Consider the following 21279-nt stretch of genomic DNA (forward strand, 5'->3'; position numbering starts at 1 on the left):
ACCGTCCTCATTTCCTGACCTGGAAACACCCTACTGAGTGCTGCCCACTATCTTTCCATTCACACGGCTTTCTATCATATAATGTCCCTTTTAGTGAGTAGCAGCTTCACAGCACTTTGGCCGAGTATCATGGTTCGTCTCCTGGACCCGACAAAATCCACAACCAAATGCTCAAATACTTCTGTGCCGACAGCATGCAACATATCCTCTGGTTTTTCAATCACATTTGGAGAGCTTCCCCCTCAATGGCGGGAAGATGATATTATTACTGTCCTGAAACCAGGAAAGGACTCAGATATATTAACTAACTACTGGCTAGTCTCTCTGATGGAAGGGCTGTGTAAGATATTTAAATGAATGGTCAACCACTGTCTTTGTTGGTGCCTTGAAGCAGGGGGTTGTATATCATGATCCCAAAGTTACTTTGGGCTTTCCGGTCTACCATAGATCACCTGGTTCATTTGGAACCTGCAGTACAGAATGCTTTTGCGCATCGCCAACATCTGATTGCTGTGTTCTTTGACCTACAGAAGGCATACAATACCATCTGGTGACATCACATTCTACCTACATTGCATGAGTAGGCTTTCCAGGGCAGTTTACTCATTTTTACCCTTATGACTTTTTTGGGTCCGGATAGGTTAAACTGTTGGCAATCAATATGTACAGGAAACTGGAGTCCCTCAGGGATCAGTTCTGAGTGCAACACTGTTTGCTATCACGATCAATCGTATCATAAATGTGGTGGACCCCATGGTCTCAGTGTCACTGTATGTGGATGATCTTTGCCTGTGCTATGCCTCTGTATCGGTGTGAACTGTTGAGTCCATGACTGAGCTCTGAATCATGACTATCAATTTTATCTTGCAAAATCATGAGTTACGCATTTTTGTTGACTCCAGACTGTACACATGCACCCAGAAATTCATCTTGGTGACTAGGTACTTCTGGTTGCCGCATGTTCGCTGGCTCAAGGCAGTTTGCATGAAGAAGCTGAATGCCCTCCATGTTCTTAGTCACTCCTCGTGGGGCACAGACCGCACATTTCTTCTGAGATTTTACAAAGCACTTATTTTATCCTGCTTGGACTACGGATGTGTTGCCTTTGGGTCAGAAGCACTATCTGTACTGAGCTTGCTGGACCCTGTTCACCACATTCGCGTGCAGTTGTCATCGGGAGCCATCCATATGAACCCTGTTGACAGCCTCCTGACAGAAGCCAGTGTCCCACCACTGTGTGCTAGATGACAACAGCTTCTGGCAAGTTACACAGTGACAATCTGTCAGATGCCTACTCACCCTTGACACTCAATTATATTCCACAACCAACAGTTCAGACCGTTTGCGCATCACCCAAAACTGGGTAGACCAGCTATACATCTTTCCACGCCTCTTGGAAAGAGCCAATGTATTGTGCTGGATAATCATGGATTCCTTCTGCATCACAAGGATCCTCTTCACTGCAGCTGCAGCAGTCTACTGACAATAGCACATGTTCCTGTTGAGGGTGCCTTGATGGCCAATTGGCGGGTGCCCCCCATCCGACCCCTGGTTACTTGCTTCACCCCTTACCTTGGTGTGCCTTTAGACCCTCTTGTGCAAGATGCTGCCTGGCTCATCTCTATTTTCTTTTAGCTCAAGACCTGAGTCGAAACAAGGCCCCGGGAGTAGACAATATTCCATTGGAACTACTGACGGCCTTGGGAGAGCCAGTCCTGACAAAACTCTACCATCTGGTGAGCAAGATGTACGAGACAGGCGTAATACCCTCAGACTTCAAGAAGAATACAATAATTCCAATCCCAAAGAAAGCAGGTGTTGACAGATGTGAAAATTACTGAACTATCAGTTTAATAAGTCACAGCAGCAAAATACTAACGCGAATTCTTTACAGACGAATGGAAAAACTGGTAGAAACCAACCTCGGGGAAGATCAGTTTGGATTCCGTAGAAATATTGGAACACGTGAGGCAATACTGACCTTACGACTTATCTTAGAAGAAAGATTAAGTAAAGGCAAACCTACGTTTCTAGCATTTGTAGACTTAGAGAAAGCTTTTGACAGTGTTGACTGGAATACTCTCGTTCAAATTCTAAAGGTGGCAGGGGTAAAATACAGGGAGCGAAAGGCTATTTACAATTTATACAGAAACCAGATGGCAGTTATAAGAGTCGAGGGGCATGAAAGGGAAGCAGTGGTTGGGAAGGGAGTGAGACAGGGTTGTAGCCTCTCCCCAATGTCATTCAATCTGTATATTGAGCAAGCAGTAAAGGAAACAAAAGAAAAATTTGGAGTAGATATAAAAATCCATGGAGAAGAAATAAAAACTTTGAGGTTCGCCGATGACATTGTAATTCTGTCAGAGACAGCAAAGGACTTGGAAGAGCAGTTGAACGGAATGCACAGTGTCTTGAAAGGAGGGTATAAAATGAACATCAACAAAAGCAAAATGAGGATAATGGAATGTAGTCGAATTAAGTCGGGTGATGCTGAGGGAATTAGATTAGGAAATGACACTTAAAGTAGTTAAGGAGTTTTGCTATTTGGGGAGCAAAATAACTGATGATGGTCGAAGTAGAGAGGATATAAAATGTAGACTGGCAATGGCAAGAAAAGCATTTCTGAAGAAGAGAAATTTGTTAACATCTAGTATAGATTTAAATGTCAGGAAGTTGTTTCTGAAAGTATTTGTATGGAGTGTAGCTATGTATGGAAGTGAAACTTGGGCGATAAACAGTTTAGACAAAAAGAGAATAGAAGCTTTCGAAATGTGGTGCTACAGAAGAATGCTGAAGATTAGGTGGGTAGATCACATAACTAATGAGGAGGTATGGAATAGAATTGGGGAGAAGAGTAGCTTGCACAACTTGACTAAAAGAAGGGATCAGTTGGTAGGACATGTTCTGAGGCAGCAAGGGATCACCAATTTAGTATTGGAGGGCATCGTGGGGGTAAAAATGGTAGAGGGAGACCAAGAGATGAATACACTAAGCAGATTCAGAAGGATGTAGGTTGCAGTAAGTACTGGGAGATGAAGCAGCTTGCACAGAATAGAGTAGCATGGAGAGCTGCATCAAACCAGTCTCAGGACTGAAGACCACAACAACAACATGATGTTACAACTACTGTCACACCCTTTTAAACTCTTTAACTTGTTTATATATTTGGAGCAGCCAAGAGCCCCATTTTTTTTCACTTTTTACGTTTGTTTCTTTCATAATAAGAAGGGCCTGATGACCCAGTAGTTTAGTCTCTTTAAACACACAATCATCATCATCACATTTCAACTTTCAAAGCCCTTTGGAAGTAGAAAACAAACACACACACACAGTATGGCCATTGCTTCTAGGCACTAATGACCAACTGCATCTGACATGTGCAGCAATCTAGCTGGGGTGGGTAGTGGGGGTAAGGAAGGAAGCTAGTGTAGTACCATAATTTTTTTATTGTTAAGTCAGAAAACAAATACAACACATGGTAATTGTTGTTGTTGTGGTCTTCAGTCCTGAGACTAGTTTGATGCAGCTCTCCATGCTACCCTATCCTGTGCAAGCTTCTTCATCTCCCAGTACTTACTGCAACCTACATCCATCTGAATCTGCTTAGTGTATTAATCTCTTGGTCTCCCTCTACGATTTTTACCCTCCACGCTGCCCTCCAATGCGAAATTTGTGATCCCTTGATGCCTCAGAACATGTCCTACTAATGTAATGGTAATTACCATTACAAATAAATAAACTACTCTTCAACAAAATCTTGCAATTTCAGTTGCAGCCAGTGTCGCAAGCACATCTCCTGTGCATAATGCAGGGCATATTTGACAATCCACAAGGAACTCCATGGTCTGTGATTCTCCGCAGTCACCTTTGGTGGTATCCACAGGGAAGTGCCATTTCTGGAGATTGGTCATGGATCTTCCAGCTCCAGATTGAAGAACGATCAGTGACCTCCACATGAGCTGATTCTGTTCATGTGCAGGTCTGAAGGTTTCTGAAGGGAGACTGAAGGCGGAGTTATTGTCGTATTGATAAATCCACAATTGTTTTCTTGCTGCAGTGGTCTTGAGGAAGCTTCGTCTGAATCTCAACCTTCTGACTGCTGGAATGCCCTTATTGATTGGATAGTTTTCCCAATGAGCCTGATTTGTTCTCTCCATGTTGATAGCTACTTTACAACATGTATCTGGTGGCTCCATGCGAGCAAGTTGGTTGAGTTTGACAAGTTGTACAGATTTAAGCAACATATAATAAACATACATATTTAATTTAGTGCCTTGTCGACTTTGATTTGTACCAGACTGGAAACACATGCACTGCAGCACTGGTGCTATTGTATAAGTACGAGAATGTAGGCGGAAGCTAGAAATATCCTTTGCAAGATCACGGGCAGCACATTACGTTCTTGACTGTAAACCCTGATGACGACAGTTCTGGTACTAGAGTGGGAGCAGGGTAGGGGACAGACAGGTGGAGGATGGGGTTGAGGTCTGGGGGGTTTAAGGGAACAAAGTATACATTGTAGGGAGAATTCTTGCATCGAAATCTATGCATCCCATACATCTACCACCTACTCCTGTCCAGTCACTTGAATCTCCTATCCCACTAAAAGTAGGGTCACATGTGAAAGCAGTCATGTGATCTACCAGTTTAGCTGCTTCCATGGTACTGTACTTTACAGGGTGGTTTTAATTAAACTTTCATTAATTGAACAACTGTACATGGAAAACTATTTACTATATGGGTTCCCAATTTTTTGGGAATGATGTTTAGACTGTATACTGCAGGATTTGTATTGCTGATGGTGTTAGTCTCATGACTTGCTGTTAAGAACCGGTACTGGTATGGTGACATACGGTTTAAATACAAGCGTCAGTGTGCATTACAGTTGTACACAGTCAAGATGGGTCTGGACAAAGTGAGCAGTGATTTACTCATAAAGCTGTTTTATCAAAACAGCAGTAGTGCAGCGGTTCTGTACAAGTATTGACTCATTACAGAAATACTAAGAGGTACTGTTTCTGCACCGGAGTTGAACAACATAATTTGGAAGTTTGAGTTGCTCCTTGGAGAGGCCAATGGCCAGTTTAGCCAGAAATAGTTGAAGAAGTTACTTTTGTCATGGCTGAAATTGCTGGATGCAATGTGCAGTCTTCAAGCAGTGCATGAGCTGTGCCATGACAGCTGAACATTCCATAGTCCACCTTTCAAAAAATGCTGCGGACAGTTGTTAAATTGAATCTTTAGTGCAGGGCCAGACTGTTGTTGATGCAGATGATCGTCACATTGAGTGTTGTTTTTAACCTGGAACGTAAACATGGTTCGCAGTTAACATATGTTATCTTCTCATCTGAAAATTAAAATGTTTTTCTTTCAATGGTTTATTCGTGGTATCTCTTCTTCATGTCGGCACAGATGTTTCCACAAGGTTCCATTATTCTACAATCACTTATTTTTCAAGGGGCCTCTCTCAAGTAGTGGAAGTTTAGTTGTAACCAACCTGTACATGAGCACAATTGATTAACAAGCATTCTGTATGCATAATGACCTCGGTCAAGTGTGGCCAAGAAACGGCTGGACTGCCCAGTTGCTGAACATGCCACCCAAATGATAAACTTCACTTTAATGACGTCTTCATAGCCTGTACCATCAGGATTGTGCGGTTGGGAACACTTAATTCCTATGACCTCAACCTTTGCTAGTTCCTATACTCCACGTGCCTGTCCCATTCCCTGCTCCCATTCCACTGCTGCACATGCTTTCTATCCTGCTAACACCTCTATATAGTCACTTTTTCCTCTTCAGTCTCTCCTCTCCCTTTCACCCTCTTCCATCTCTCCTCTCCTTTTCGTCTTCCCCCTCCCCCTTCCTCTTCCCTTACCACTCCTCCCATGAGAACCTCCAGATGCTGCACCTAGCAGCCCTATCCTGCTCTTATAATGTCCTTGCACGCTCCCACTAGCAGCTCTCGCATCTCCCACCCCTAACCTGCTATCCCTCCTGCTCTCTACCCCATGCCTCTTCCCTACCTCCACCACCCACGTTTACTAAATTTCTGCTAACGTCAGGCACAATTGCAATCCATCCTTAGTGCCCATAGACAGGGGCTATTTATGTGGGTGTCCCCCTGTAGGTTTGGGGGTTAGAATAGGCCTGTGGTATTCCTGCCTGTTGTAAGACGCGATAAAATGAGTCTCAAATGTTTCGGCCTATACAGGGTGTTACAAAAAGGTACGGCCAAACTTTCAGGAAACATTCCTCACACACAAATAAAGAAAAGATGTTATGTGGACATGTGTCCGGAAACGCTTAATTTCCATGTTAGAGCTCATTTTAGTTTCGTCAATATGTACTTCCTCGATTCACCACCAGTTGGCCCAATTGAAGGAAGATAAGGTTGACTTCGGTGCTTGTGTTGACATGCGACTCATTGCTCTACAGTACTAGCATCAAGCACATCAGTACGTAGCATCAACAGGTTAGTGTTCATCACGAACGTGGTTTTGCAGTCAGTGCAATGTTTACAAATGCCGAGTTGGCAGATGCCCATTTGATGTATGGATTAGCACAGGGCAATAGCCGTGGCGCGGTACGTTTGTATCGAGACAGATTTCCAGAACGAAGGTGTCCTGACAGGAAGATGTTCGAAGCAATTGATCGGCGTCTTAGGGATCACGGAACATTCCAGCCTATGACTCGCGTCTGGGGAAGACCTAGAACGATGAGGACACCTGCAATGGACGAGGCAATTCTTCGTGCAGTTGACAATAACCCTAATGTCAGCGTCAGAGAAGTTGCTGCTGTACAAGGTAACGTTGACCACGTCACTGTATGGAGAGTGCTACGGGAGAACCAGTTGTTTCCGTACCATGTACAGCGTGTGCAGGCACTATCAGCAGCTGATTGGCCTCCACGGGTACACTTCTGTGAATGGTTCATCCAACAATGTTTCAATCCTCATTTCAGTGCAAATGTTCTCTTTATGGATGAGGCTTCATTCCAATGTGATCAAATTGTAAATTTTCACAATCAACAGGTGTGGGCTGACGAGACTCCGCACGCAATTGTGCAATCACGTCATCAACACAGATTTTCTGTGAACGTTTGGGCAGGCATTGTTGGTGATGTCTTGATTGGGCCCTATGTTCTTCCACCTATGCTCAATGGAGCACGTTATCATGATTTCATACGGGATACTCTACCTGTGCTGCTAGAACATGTGCCTTTACAAGTACGACACAACATGTGGTTCATGCACGATGGAGCTCCTGCACATTTCAGTCGAAGTGTTCGTATGCTTCTCAACAACAGATTCGGTGACCGATGGATTGGTAGAGGTGGACCAATTCCATGGCCTCCACGCTCCCCTGACCTCTACCCTCTTGACTTTCATTTATGGGGGCATTTGAAAGCTCTTGTCTACGCAACCCCGGTTCCAAATGTAGAGACTCTTTGTGCTCGTATTTTGGATGGCTGTGATACAATACACCATTCTCCAGGGCTGCATCAGCGCATCAGGGATTCCATGCGACGGAGGGTGGATGCATGTATCCTCGCTAACGGAGGACATTTTGAACATTTCCTGTAACAAAGTATTTGAAGTCACGCTGGTACGTTCTGTTGCTGTGTGTTTCCATTCCATGATTAATGTGATTTGAAGAGAAGTAATAAAATAATCTCTAACATGGAAAGTAAGCATTTCCGGACACATGTCCACATAACATATTTTCTTTCTTTGTGTGTGAGGAATGTTTCCTGAAAGTTTGGCCGTACCTTTTTGTAACACCCTGTATATGATGGTCCCCTCTCGGATTTGACCTTCATATTTCCAAATTCTTCCGAAGGTAGAGCCATTTGGGGAAGGGCGCCTTACATGGTGTATTGTGTCCATCGTGCATTGAGACCTTTAGCCAGCTTCCTCGTCTTCGCATTGCCGTCCCGCTCGTTCTCCATCTCTTAGGCGAGGCTACATTCCTGGGTGCGATTTCCACCATGCACTGTACAGTGTTGCTTTTTGCAGAGATGACGACCATGGATTTCCTTGCACCTAATATCCAGCACGGTAGCCAATCCATTGTGGTGGGGCCGCCATGTACCGTGTTGGTTGTAGACCCCTGCCAGGTGGCCCTTGCTGAGGCTGGGTGGCGCCCGTGGGGAGGGCCCTTGGTTGGAGTGCGTGGCATCAGGGTGGATGACCTGCAATGAAGCGTGGTATATCATCTCTTGCTGGTGGCCAGCCGCCAATAGTCTCTAAGCATTCTCGGGCTCAATTCACTGCTCAGAAATACGATCCCAAATCGTTCTCCTCCCTGGCCACACCGTGGGAGGAGCGTAAGGCTCAGGATGGTAGTGACACTTATTCGCCCCAGCTCCTAGTTTGTAAGAGAGCTGATGGGGAGTCTTTCATGTCAACAAAGCCTCAATTCTTCATAGAGCACTTAGAGGACAAGTTTGGGGAGGTGGAGGGCTTGTCCAAAATGCGCTCTGGGTCAGTATTGATAAAAACGGCATCCTCTGCCCAGTCACGAAGGTTACTTGCTTGTGACAAGTTGTGGGATGTTTCAGTTACCATCGCACCCCATAAGAGTTTAAATATGGTCCAGGGTATTATTTTCCATAGGGACCTTCTTTTGGAGTCTGATGACAAGCTGCATGCCAATTTAGAGCGTCGAGGTGTTCATTTCGTCCAGCGTGTTCATCAGGGTCCGAAGGATAATCAGATTGCTACCAGTGCCTTCATCTTGGCCTTCGAGGGTGATACGTTGCAGGAGAAGGACAAGTTGATGGTCTATCGCTGTGATGTCAAGCCCTATATCCCTCCCCCAATGCGGTGCTTTAAGTGCTGGAAGTTTGGCCATATGTCTTCCCGCTGTACTTCCAGCCTCACATGTCGAGATTGCGGATGCCCATCATATCCCAATACTCCATGTGCTCCGCCTCCCATCTGCATCAACTGCGGAGAGCATCATTCACCTTGCTCACCAGACTGCAGGATCTTACAGAAAGAATGGAAAATCATGGAATATAAGACCCTGGACCGACTGACGTATACTGAGGCTAAGAGGAAATATGAAAGACTCCATCCTGTGCGAATGACTTCCTCGTATGCCGCCGCTATGACAACCGTGATAACCCAATCAGTTCAGCGAATTTCAGTTGGCTCATCGAGCTGTACAACTCCACATGCTCCCTTGCCCATTGGGGGCACTACCCACCCCGTTGCTCCTGCGCCACCTACCTCAGTAGCAACACCCCCCCCCCCCCCCCCCACTATCCCACCCCACCCATTGGGGACGTCTGTCCCCACTTCTAAGCCAGAGAAGCATCCAACTTCTTCGGCTCCTCTCGCTCGCAAGGGGTCCCTTGGGTCCCTCCCTTCCCAGGTTTTCACAAGTGGGAAGGATGATGCCCGGCAGTGGCACAAGTGCCCACAAGCAGCTGGTTGTAGGGCTTCGCGATCCTCCTCCTTCACGGAGACTGAATTGGTGAAGCCCTCCCAGCCAGTGAAACCCAAGGAGCAGCAAGAAAAGTTCAACAAGAACACCTCTAAGACGAAGGAACTTGCAGTGGCACCCACCCCACCGCAACCTACAATCTCCGCGTCTGAGGGCAAGGTAGAGATTCTGGCGTCCGCTGAGGACCTAGATCTTGCCGGTATCTCAGACACAATGGATGTTACTTGCACACGCACTCAATCGGTGGCAGCAGGTGACCCAGCAGTGTAATCTGCCTCCTCACGCCTTTCTCGGTCATGGGCAATGTCATCCTCCAGTGGAACTGCAGCGGTTTTTTCCACCATCTTGCTGAGCTCTGACAACTTCTCAGCCCCTTCACCCATTCCTCTGCATTGCTCTTCAGGAAACTTGGTTTCCCGCAGTGTGAACCCCCACCCTCCGTGGCTATCGGGGTTATTATAGGAACCGGGCAGCTTATGAGAGGGTATCTGGTGGCATCTGCATCTACGTCCTTCACTCCCTTTACAGCGAGTCTGTTCCTCTACAAACACCTTTAGAGGCTGTTGCTGTTCGGGTGTGGACGCCTCAGGCTGTTACTGTCTGCAGTCTCTATCTTCCACCGGATGGTGATGTCCCACAGCATGTCCTGGCTGCGCTGATGGCCCAATTGCCGCCTCCTTTTCTGTTACTGGGCGACTTCTATGCCCATAACCCTCTGTGGGGTGGATCAGTGGCTTTGGGGTGGATCAGTGGCAACAGGCCGAGGCAGCATCGTTGAGCAAGTATTGGCACAGCTCGACCTTTCTCTTTTAAATAATGGTGCCTTCACACATTTCAGTGTGGCGCATGGCACATACTCAGCCATCGACCTTTTGATCTGGAGCTCTAGCCTATTACCATCTGTCCAGTGGAGTGTGCATGATGACTTGTGCAGTAGTACCACTTCCCGATCTTTCTGTCACTGCCACAGTGTCACTCTTCTGGGCGCCCCTGCAGATGGACTATGAATAAGGCTGACTGGGACTTGTTCACCTCCATTGTCACTATTGAGCCCCTTTCCTATGACGCCATTGATGCGATGGTTCACTCAGTCACCACTGGCATCGTTACTGCTGCAGAATCTGCCATTACCTGTTCTTCTGGGTCCCCTCGGCGGAGAACTGTGCCTTGGTGGTTGCCCGAGATCGCTGAGGCGATTAAAGATCGCAGGCGAGCACTCCAGCATCATAAGCGGCATCCCTCATTGGAACACCTCATCGCCTTTAAACGGCTCCGTGCACGAGCCCTCCACCTCATTCGCCAACGCAAGCCTATTACCATCTGTCCAGTGGAGTGTGCATGAGTGCTGGGAAAGGTATGTCTCCATCATTGGCCTCCTTACCTCTCCATTGCTGGTTTGGGCCAAGATTAGGCGACTCTGTGGCTATCAGACCCCAGTCAGCGTACCTGCGCTTTCACTGAATGGAGCAGTCTGTACTGACTCTGACACAATTGCAAACCGCTTAGCAGAGCATTTTGCTCAGAGTTCCGCTTCTGCGAATTACCCACTGGCCTTCATCTCCCTGAAAGAGCGATTGGAATGTCGGAGCCTTTCGTTTCACACACGCCACCCTGAGTCATACAATGCTTCATTCATTGAGTGGAAATTCCAAAGTGCCCCAGCTGGTTGCCCCGATACGGCTCCCGGGCCAGATCACATCCACTGTCAGATGCTCAAACACTTCTCGGTGGACTGCCAGCAACGCCTCCTAGACCTTTTCAACCGTATCTGGGTTGAGAGTGAGTTCCCGTCGCAATGGCGGGAAAGCGTTGTAATCCCTGTGTTGAAACCTGGCAAGAAGCCACTGGAAGTGGACAGCTACCGCCCCATTAGCCTCACCAACATTCTTTGCAAGTTGCTTGAACGCATGGTGAGCCGGAGGTTGAGTTGGCTACTTGAGTCTTGGGGCCTTCTGGCTCCGTCTCAGGGTGGGTTCCATAAGGTCCGCTCTGCCACCGATAATCTGGTGTGCCTGGAGTCTGCCATCTGTACGGCCTTTGCCCGTCGTCAGCATCTGATTGTAGTCTTTTTTGACATACGGAAGGCATATGATACGACATGATGGCATCACATCCTCTCTATGCTTCATGGTTGGAATCTTCGGAGTGCGCTCCCGATTTTCGTACAAAACGGCAGCTGAACGGCAGCTGCAGGGCGCTATCCGAAAGGCACAATCTTGCTGTAGCGCATGGCTTCCAGATTTCAGCTGCCAATACCTGCGTTATGCATTTCTGCCGGTGACGCACGGTTCACCCTGAGCCGTGGCTTTACCTTTATGGCGAATCTCTTGCTGTGGTGAAGATGCATCGGTTTTTGGGATTGGTTTTTGACACCCGGTTGACTTGGCTGCCTCATATTTGGCAGCTTAAACAAATGTGCTGGTGGCATCTTAATGCTCTTCGTTGCTTGAGTCACACCAGCTGGGCGGCCGATCGATCTACCCTTCTATGACTGTACCAGGCGTTAATTCAGTCCCATCTAGATTATGGGAGCCTGGCTTACGGTTCGGCATCCCCTTCCGCATTGCGGTTACTGGACCCTATCCTTCACAGCGGGATCCGACTTGCCACTGGAGCTTTCCAGACAAGCCCTGTCAACAGCATACTTGTGGAGGCAGGTGTCCTTCCATTGCACATTGCAGTTCCGGTGCCAACGATTACTGGCCACTTATGCTACACATGTTTGTAGCTTGCCCGGGCACCCCAATTATCGTCTCCTGTTCCCTCAGTCAGTCGTCCATATTCGGATCGGCGGCCCCAGTCGGGTGTATGATCGCGGTTCGTGTCAGAGCTCTTCTCTCTGGGCTTGAGGTTTTCCGTCTTCCATCTCTTTTCCGGGCCCCTCTGCGTATACCCCTGTGGTGTGTGCCCCGCCCATGCCTTCGGCTCGATTTGGCACAGGGCCCGAAGAACTGAGGCCCTCCACCGCCGCTGTCTTTCAATCCTTGCCACTTTTCAAGACTCTGACGTTGTCTATACTGATGGTTCGATGGTTGCTGGTCGTGTCGGCTATGCTCTTACTCTAGGGGATCTATGAACAACACTCATAGCCGGCTGGCTGCAGTGTTTTCACTGCCGAGCTGGTCACCATCTCTTGTGCCCTAGAGTATACCCGCTCCGGCTCAGGTGAGTCCTTTGCTATCTGTAGTGACTCCCTGAGCGGTTTACGAGCTATCGACCAATGTTTCCCTCGCTCTCCTTGGGTGTCCCTCCATATTCTTGCCCTTTACGGCCGCTCTGTGATCTTTGTGTGGACTCCGGGTCATGTAGGCATTCCGGGAAATGAACGTGTTGACATGCTGGCCAAACAGGGTTTGGTGCACCAGTCTTGGAGACTGGCCTTTCGGAGAGTGATCTCAGGTCAGTTTTGCGGCAAAAGGTACTTCACACCTGGGGTGAAGAATGGTGCACCCTTCCTTCAGCCAACAAACTTCGGGCCATCAAGGAGGCCACCGGTGCATGGCGCTCCTCTTTGTGGGTCTCTTGCAAGGACTCTTTTTGTCCACTGCCGGCTGCACATTGGCCACACCTGGATAACGCACAGCTATTTATTGCACCGCGAGGCCCCACATCTATGTCGCTGCGGGTCAGCTTTGACTGTGGTCCACATCTTGTTGGACTGCCTGCTTTTAACTCTGCTCAGGCAGACTTTTGCACTGCCTGATTCGCTTCCTGCACTTTTATCAGATGACGTTGCGGTGGCTGATTTAGTTTTGAGTTTTATTTGTGCAGGGGTTTTTATTGCTTGATCTAAGTGTTTGTCCTTTTTTTGTGTTGAGTCTGGCCTTTGGCCTATGATTTTACACTGGGGTTTTTAGTGCCTTTCTTGGTGGTTGGCTTTACCACTGTCACACTCGGTGTGATTTTCATTCCTTTTATCTGGTCTCTGTCTGTGTCTTTCTTGTCCTGTGTCGTTTCTGGTCGTCTCCATTGTTTACTTTTATTCCTTGTGGGGGTTTCAAGTTCATGGAAAAAGGGACCAATGGCCCTAGTAGTCTGGTCCCTTCAATCGTAGTCTGGTCCCTTCAATCCCACAAACCAACCAACCTATTTATGTGGGTGTGGGTTGTTTCCGTGTGTGTGTGCGTGTGTGTGTGTGTGTGTGTGTGTGTGTGTGCACGCGTGCGTGTGTGTGTGTGTGTGTGTGCACGCGTGCGTGTGTGTGTGTGTGTGTGTGTTCTACTGTTGAAGAAGTCCAAAAGCTGAAATATTTCTAGCATCTTTTTTCATATTACCTGTCTGTGACTTGACACGTCCTCTGTAACTCTGGTAATCCAGTGAGGAGAGTGGGACAGGAGCCAGGCTTGAAGTACTTGAATAATGACAGTTAAAACCAACAGTTGTATTGGAATCCAACGTTGTTTATTCAATACATGCTACCAGTCTCGATGCCAAAAAGCGTCATCGTCAGACCTCAAGCATAACCTGTCATCAGTGTATGAACTGCAATGACAAAAACCATAGGAGTCTTTAAATGGAAACAGTTCTTAAGCATGTATGCCAACATGGGCTACCAACAAAGTCATGTGCAGTGGGGCCAAAATCAACTGAATTCAGTATCTTGTGTGCTGGGCTTGTTGCTTCTATGAAGATACATAATCCAATTAATTTTGGCCTGCTGGTTGCACATGCAGGTGTACATTCTTAATAACTGTTTCCATTTGAAGTTTCCATTGGTCTTTGTCATTGCAGTTTGTACGTTGATTGTAAGTTACCCTTGGGGTCTGAAGATGATGCTTTTTGGCATCGAAACTGATAGCATGTTTTGAATAAACGATGTTGGAATGCAATGCAGCTGTTGGTTTTAATTATTTTTCAAATTCTTCTCTGTGTGGTGAATATAATCTATCCTTTCCATATTTTTGTTAACCCATCCTGGATTTTTTCATTGTTGTTTTTGCCTAAGATAACTTAAGATATTTTTGGTTGGTTTTATTGAAATTTGGCTCTTAATAAAAGATGTCCAAGACAATGATTAAATTCAAATTTCATTGACCTGTTGGTAGTAGAATAACTAAGAAAATTTATTTATAATGATGCAATTGACATTGCTTTCCATCTGACATTTGCAGTGTTAAGAGTTTACAAGGAGGCATCGACTCTTTTTACCTTGAAGTGTACGTTGGTAACATCAGTGTGACTAATCATGAGAAGTTAAATTAGCAGCTTATTCTGGATACCTAATGGTATAAAAATCTTGATATCCTAGATGTGAAGGAAATATGAATATTTTCAGTTTGTTCACATTGTTCTCTTTACTTGTGGGAAATGAGAAGGGGTTGATGCAATTTGTATTTTCTTATGTATAGATTTCATTTGCTCACTGTGTGCTCCAAACTAGACTTCCATTGGTTGTTACTAACTTGTGAAGATGCACTGTCATCAGCTTGATACTGCATGTGGGTGGCCTCATTATAACTTTAGCCTTTTTTTTCTGTGTTGTATCCCAGAATAATACAAGAAAATCTTTTATTCGTCCAAGGAAATTAGTAACATTGTTGTTGCCACCATATTAATAGTAATATATGTGTACCCTGTTCTAATCAGCATAAAATTGACTACTGTCATATACAGTTCCAAGTTATCTCCAGATTATCAGTTGAAAAGCGAATGCTTCAAGTATCAGATTTTGTGGAGATTTACGAAAAAAACATGGAAGATTCAAAGATGAACATGCTGAATGGGTTATCTGTCTTGGAACTATGTCTGGTAAGCTAAACAATTTTCTTTTTTACTTAAATACAGTTTTAAAACCATTATGATTTAGTTCTGCAGTAATGTTTGGTTTTTAATATATAGTTGCAGGATTGTGGCAATATTCTGTACTCTCCTTGCTCTGATTTTCAACTCAGTACTCTACCTCACTGCTTTCACAATGTCCTCCCCCCTTTCTTCCCTCCTGATGAAATGAATTTCTTTTACAAGTTTAGAGTTCATAATTTAACATTACTTATTGCAATTTTGTGTTCAAATTAGAACTACTACTGTTTTTCGGTATCAGTGGTTGTTAGGGAGTGATACTGCATCCATCTTAGCAGCTTCAGCAATCATCAGATCAGTGTGCATATTTAATGGCCTGTTGGAAAGAGACATTCAGTAATATGTTCATGTGTATTGTGTGACTAATAAACAAGCATGATGACTATTAGCAATAAATGGTCACAGAATTTTTTATGTGCTGTACAGATTCACTATTACTGCAGGTAGTTGCATCTAAAGCTAACATGACATTGAAAATGGATTGCACAAAGGTTTTCTCTAAGTATTGGTCTGTAACTATGTTATGTTGGTCTGTAATGTGTGTGCATGTGCAGACAAACAAATATTGTAACACTAAATTTCTCTCAATACCTGTAAACTTCATGAAGTATGAGCTGGCTGCATGGTCTACGCTAAATACCAATAAACTCAAATTTGTTTGAGCCTTAAAATGGAACTGGTAATGTAAATACATGATAGTATTATCTCAGTAAAGCTAGCACTTCATAAAGAACCCTACTTAAATATCATATCTGCCTATGCACCACAACTGCCAAAGAACAGATAAACATTTGCAAATGATGCCAAAAGCGGAGCAAAGACTATTATGTGGAGACCTAAGTGGTCTTGTGGGAAAATACAAACATGAATATAATGGTTTTCATTTTATTTGTAGAGGTCCGTCTTGATCACATAAATTCTACATTTCACAATTACCAGTTTTGGCCATTGCCATTTTCAGGTCTGTTCAAAATTGAAAACCAGTGATGTAACCAAGTAAGTGAAATTAGCTGAAGCAAAATCTACAGCAGGCTGAGGGATGCACAAGAAAAACAAAAATATTAACATGATTAACAGCCATCATATCATAAAATATTCGTCTGTGGATATCAACGTCAGAATCTATATATCTATATAATAGAGGGAAACATTCCACGTGGGAAAAATATATCTAAAAAGAAAGATGATGAGACTTACCAAACAAAAGCGCTGACAGGTCGATAGACACACAAACAAACACAAACATACACACAAAATTCTAGCTTTCGCAACCAACGGTTGCCTCGTCAGGAAAGAGGGAAGGAGAGGGAAAGACAAAAGGATTTGGGTTTTAAGGGAGAGGGTAAGGAGTCATTCCAATCCCGGGAGCAGAAAGACTTACCTTAGGGGGAAAAAAGGACAGGTATACACTCGCGCACACACACACACACATCCATCCGCATATACACAGAAACAAGCAGACCGACAGAAGCTGTTACAATCATCTTTCTACAAATACAGTCTGTAAATCTCTCCAAGTTTAACGAGAAAACTGTCCATACCTTACAACAGTAAGTGAGAGAATGAATGAATGAATCAAAGTCCCTTCTTTTCTTTCAGCAACCTTCAAATGTTCGCACAATAATGTTTTACATCATGCAGAGTACGACACCTTTATTCCATGAGCGGGACAAGTAACTCCTTAGGCGGGTGCACACACACAATTGTGGGGCAGTAGATGTAGTTCTACTTTACCACACTTATCTCTAAAATGTGTGTTCAAGGAGGTGGAAATACGATTGTCTCTAGAATTTACCCCAAAATTCTTGAGGCACTACATAACCCCCCCTCCTTTAGCTTGAACACACGATGTTTTATACATGTTTCTTATGTACATCAGTATCGTATTTATATAACATTATTTTATGATTCATCATTTATGATTCAAATACCATCTCGTATTCTAATAGATTTTCAGCTAAATCTGCTTTCTGGTCATTGGCTAATATTGGGGATTCATTTACTTTATTCTGTATCTCAGCTTGTTGTGATGCATGGCTTATGTTTTCCATCTCTGGTTACATTTGAGCTGTTGCGGGTAATCGTAAACTCTGGTGTTCAGTTGTTTGTTTATCAACATAACTGTCTACTAGAAACTTAATACAGTATTTGTCTACCCCGAGTCCGAAATAAAGGCAGCTGTCTTCAAAATTCAGTATAACGTTAAACTCCGACGGCCAATCTAAGCCAAATAATACCTCTCTATTAATATGTTCTACTACCAGCAGTGTTTGCCGGAACGTAATCTCACCAATGTTACAGTTTACTTGAGTTTCGTGTTTAACAACCTTACTTTTAGTTCCTGTTATACCGAATATATATACTCCTGTTACCGATAATACAGGTAAGTTATTGTTAGTTCTTAATGTATTAAAAAATCCACTCGAAATAAGTGATACTTCACTACCAGAATCAGTAAATATGTCCACTTCAGAATCTTTTACTTTTCCAACTATAATCGGTTGTGGATTAACTGTAGCTACACTAGGTTCTTCTAGTAGTAACTGTTCTTTTGTTGATACTTGATGTGTAAAGGAAACATACTCATTATAAGGTAGGCCTCCTAATGTATTTCTATGACCTTGGCCCCCGCCCTGGGTCCAGATCACTCTACATTTTCCTCGCTATTTGTAATTACTGGCTGGTTACCAAACCTTGGTATGACGTTTCCATTTTGAGCCCTATTATTGCCGGGTACAAATTCTCGTGTAGTTACTGGGCCTATATTCGAAGGTGGATGTCCTTTCTGATAATTTCCATTACCCCTGTTCCGCTTACATCGGTGTACTCTAGCCAAATTTGTCTCATGTCTTTTGAAATTACTAGAGCTATTATCATTACTCATCCTGTAATTTTGATTCTCATTCTGATGCACATTCTAATTTCAGTCTTTATTTATCGCATCAAGTGTGTGTACAAAGAATAATAGCTCTTCTACTGTCTTCCACCGACTACATAATATGTCTTTCCTAGTGTAAGTGGGTAATTGCTTTATCAAAATTTGTACCAACCCTTCTTCTTCCATTGGTTTATCTAAATATTTAGCTCTTGTTAAATGCCAGTCGAAATATTTTCTCATTGTACCCCACGTACTATTGTAATACTTTGGGTCCCATAACTCCAATATTAACTTCTCCTGGGCACTAGATGACCAATATAAACTTTCTCTGAAAGTCCGCCCAAGACAAGAAATCGGCTATATTCATTGTGCCCCATTCGGAAGCCTCTCCTAAAAGGTAGCCTGCAGCAGACTATATCTTTTTTTGTATCTTCCCAATTTTTTGGTAAGGTCTGATTAAGTCACTTTACGAAATGTGTTGGATGCACATTTACATCTGGTTTAAATTTGGGCAATTGTATGGTGAGTCCAGAATTTGCTCCCCATTGTAAATCTGTTACTACTTCATTAGTCAACACTACATTCTGTGAAACTACCCCTTTTTCTACTTTATTCTGGATAAGTAAATGCCTTTCTTAGTATTGTCAAGTTCTGACGCTAAACGTGATGGAACATTATTTGTGTTTACCCTCTCGGCCACTTTCCGGTCGATTAATTCCTCTACTTGTTCCTCCAGATCGCTTATATTTATGGTGTCTGAGGTTGCTAGCTTTCCCTTAAAATTTCTCTCTATCGCATGTACACGAGTGTCCCTGCAATTTGTGATTCAACAATAGGGATCAGTTTGTCTTGTCTTTCAGTGGAATCATTTAAAGTATGTAACCTTTGTTTCACTGTGTCAAATGTAATGTTACACACATTTTGAAATTATCCTAATTTTTCATTAAACTCCGACTCTTCTTTAAATCTACTCGTAAATTTTCCACTTTATCATTTAACACCTCAAATTTAGAATTTAAAGCTTCACCCTGTTCTTCTAGTTTTTCAAAAGCTTCTCCCTGTGCTTCAAGTTTTTCAAAAGCTTCACCCTGTGCTTCAAGTTTTTCATTTAACGAAGCTTTCTGAGCATCTAATTTGGTGTTCAATTGTGTATTTACTGCATTTAATTGAATACTTTGAGCTTTGATTAAGTTTATTACTTCAGATAAATCTGGCATGTCTTCGTTCACCGTCATGGTCTTGGCTGGTCCTGCAGTTTCTGTAGGTTGTTGTTCCTTCTCCATGGGCCTAACCTTTTGCGATCTTGTGATCATTTAAAAAAAAAAAAAAATCACCCCTGTAAATAATGAGCACCCTAGTTCACATTCAAATAGTTATTATCTTGAGCTCACCTGGCATAGGATTGTAGGGTGTGTCAGTGAGGTTTAGGAGCGCCGCCGGCAGCGTCACCCATTGGTCACAGCATCAGCGGGCGCGAAGTGGGCAACGCAAACAGCAACCAGCAACGATAGCATGTTACGTCGGCGTTGGCTGGTTATTGCATGTTTGAGGATTGTTTTCTCCCCAAAACCCAATCTTCTTGATCGAATCTTGCAGACCAATTTCTTTGTCTCATTCTTGTGTGTTGCTATGGCAAATCTCAACTTTTTCTTATCTCAGTCTTCATAAAAAAAAAAAATTCCTCCTTTTTGTGTCCTGCTCACCTTGGTCGCCTCGTTCTGGCAGTTTTGACTTGACGATTTACTTTAGCAGTTAATCAATCAATTACGCAACAGCTATTGTACACTTCAAGTGGACAAAGCAACTATACACACTGAGATTCTCTTGATCCTTTGAAAATTAATATTGACGTTTAGTAAGTTCCCGGATGTCTACTTAACGCCGGAAGCAATTTATTACTTTTTCAATAAATACATTCAGCAATATCTCAAAGTTTAACAAGTCAATTCTCCATAACTGTAGAGAGTTAGAGAAGGGAATGAATGAATCAAAGTCCCTTCTTTTCTTTCCACAACCTTCAAATGTTCACACAAAAATGTTTCACGTCGCACAGAGTATGACGCGTTTATTCCATGAGCGGAACATGTAACTTCTTAGGCAGGCTCGGCGACTACCTCTTGCGCCGATCCCTCCGTCCTGCACACACATAATTGTGAGGCAGTAGACATAGTTCTACTTTACCACACTTATCTCTAAAATAAGGTATGTTCGAGATGGTGGAAATACGAGTGTCTCTAGAATTTACCCCAAAATTCTCAAGGCACTACACAGTCAGTGTTTACTTATCTCCATGATGCATGTCAAAAGTTTAAACCTCCATCATCAGATGGATTTAAATTTGTTAGTATGGTGTGTGTGCGTGTGCGCCTGTTTCCTGTGTTACATTTTATTTTTAAGGAACTTGTGACACTGTCTAGTGGAGACTATTTCAGAACATGCATTTGGGTTTCTTTTGACAAAAAACAAACTTATCTAATAGTAAAAATAAAATAAATAAAGTACTGTACCTCCAGTGGTCACAGGTTCCTTTCACTTTTGTAACACATCACATGTATGCTGTCATATTGTGTAAACAAATGTGGTGTCTCAATGCAAGGCTCATATAGCAGAAGAGAAACATTATCACAAAGTACCAAGAATATACATCGTAACAACATTGTTACAGAATAAATTTTAAGGGATTTTGGATATATTTGTTTTAGGCATTGAATACAATCGTTCGAATAAATCTTATTTTGTCAAGGATCATATAGCAATGATGTTGTGGGGTAACTGCCAATGTCTTCAAACGAAAAGGCATAAACATATGCTTTGCCACAGACAAGACTGGCCAAATGTTACTGCACAATATCAGCACATGAACCCACTTCATCATACAAGTGCGTACAACATTGAATGCTTGGACTGTGAGTGCTTCTACATTGGCTAGACAGGCATATTATTTGAGAATAGATTAAAAGAACACATGGTAGCACTGAAAAACAAAAAATACCACACCAGTATCTCCCCACCAGCATGAAACAAAACACCACATTAACAACTCGAGTATCAGCATCCTACACATCCAACCTAAAAGCAAAAAACTAGACATCCTTGAAACACTCCAAAGACAGAAACTTACTATGTATCATAAATATTTAGTTACGTTAC

The 21279-nt window shown here is 43.7% G+C and overlaps 1 protein-coding gene across 3 annotated transcripts in view; it reads left to right on the forward strand.

Moving 5' to 3' along the window:
• The window catches only part of LOC126162543 (origin recognition complex subunit 4), a 90445-nt gene that overhangs the window by 32095 nt on the left and 37071 nt on the right, over positions 1-21279 (forward strand). For 2 of the 3 annotated variants that reach the window (XM_049919123.1, XM_049919125.1), the window contains exon 6: positions 15039-15200. In XM_049919123.1, coding sequence (XP_049775080.1) covers positions 15039-15200 — 162 coding nt within the window. The remainder of the gene's footprint in view (positions 1-15038; positions 15201-21279) is intronic. The other variant, XM_049919124.1, reaches the window with a different exon arrangement.

Source organism: Schistocerca cancellata, chromosome 2 (genome assembly GCF_023864275.1).
Source record: "Schistocerca cancellata isolate TAMUIC-IGC-003103 chromosome 2, iqSchCanc2.1, whole genome shotgun sequence".
In the NCBI taxonomy this organism is placed as follows: domain Eukaryota; kingdom Metazoa; phylum Arthropoda; class Insecta; order Orthoptera; family Acrididae; genus Schistocerca; species Schistocerca cancellata.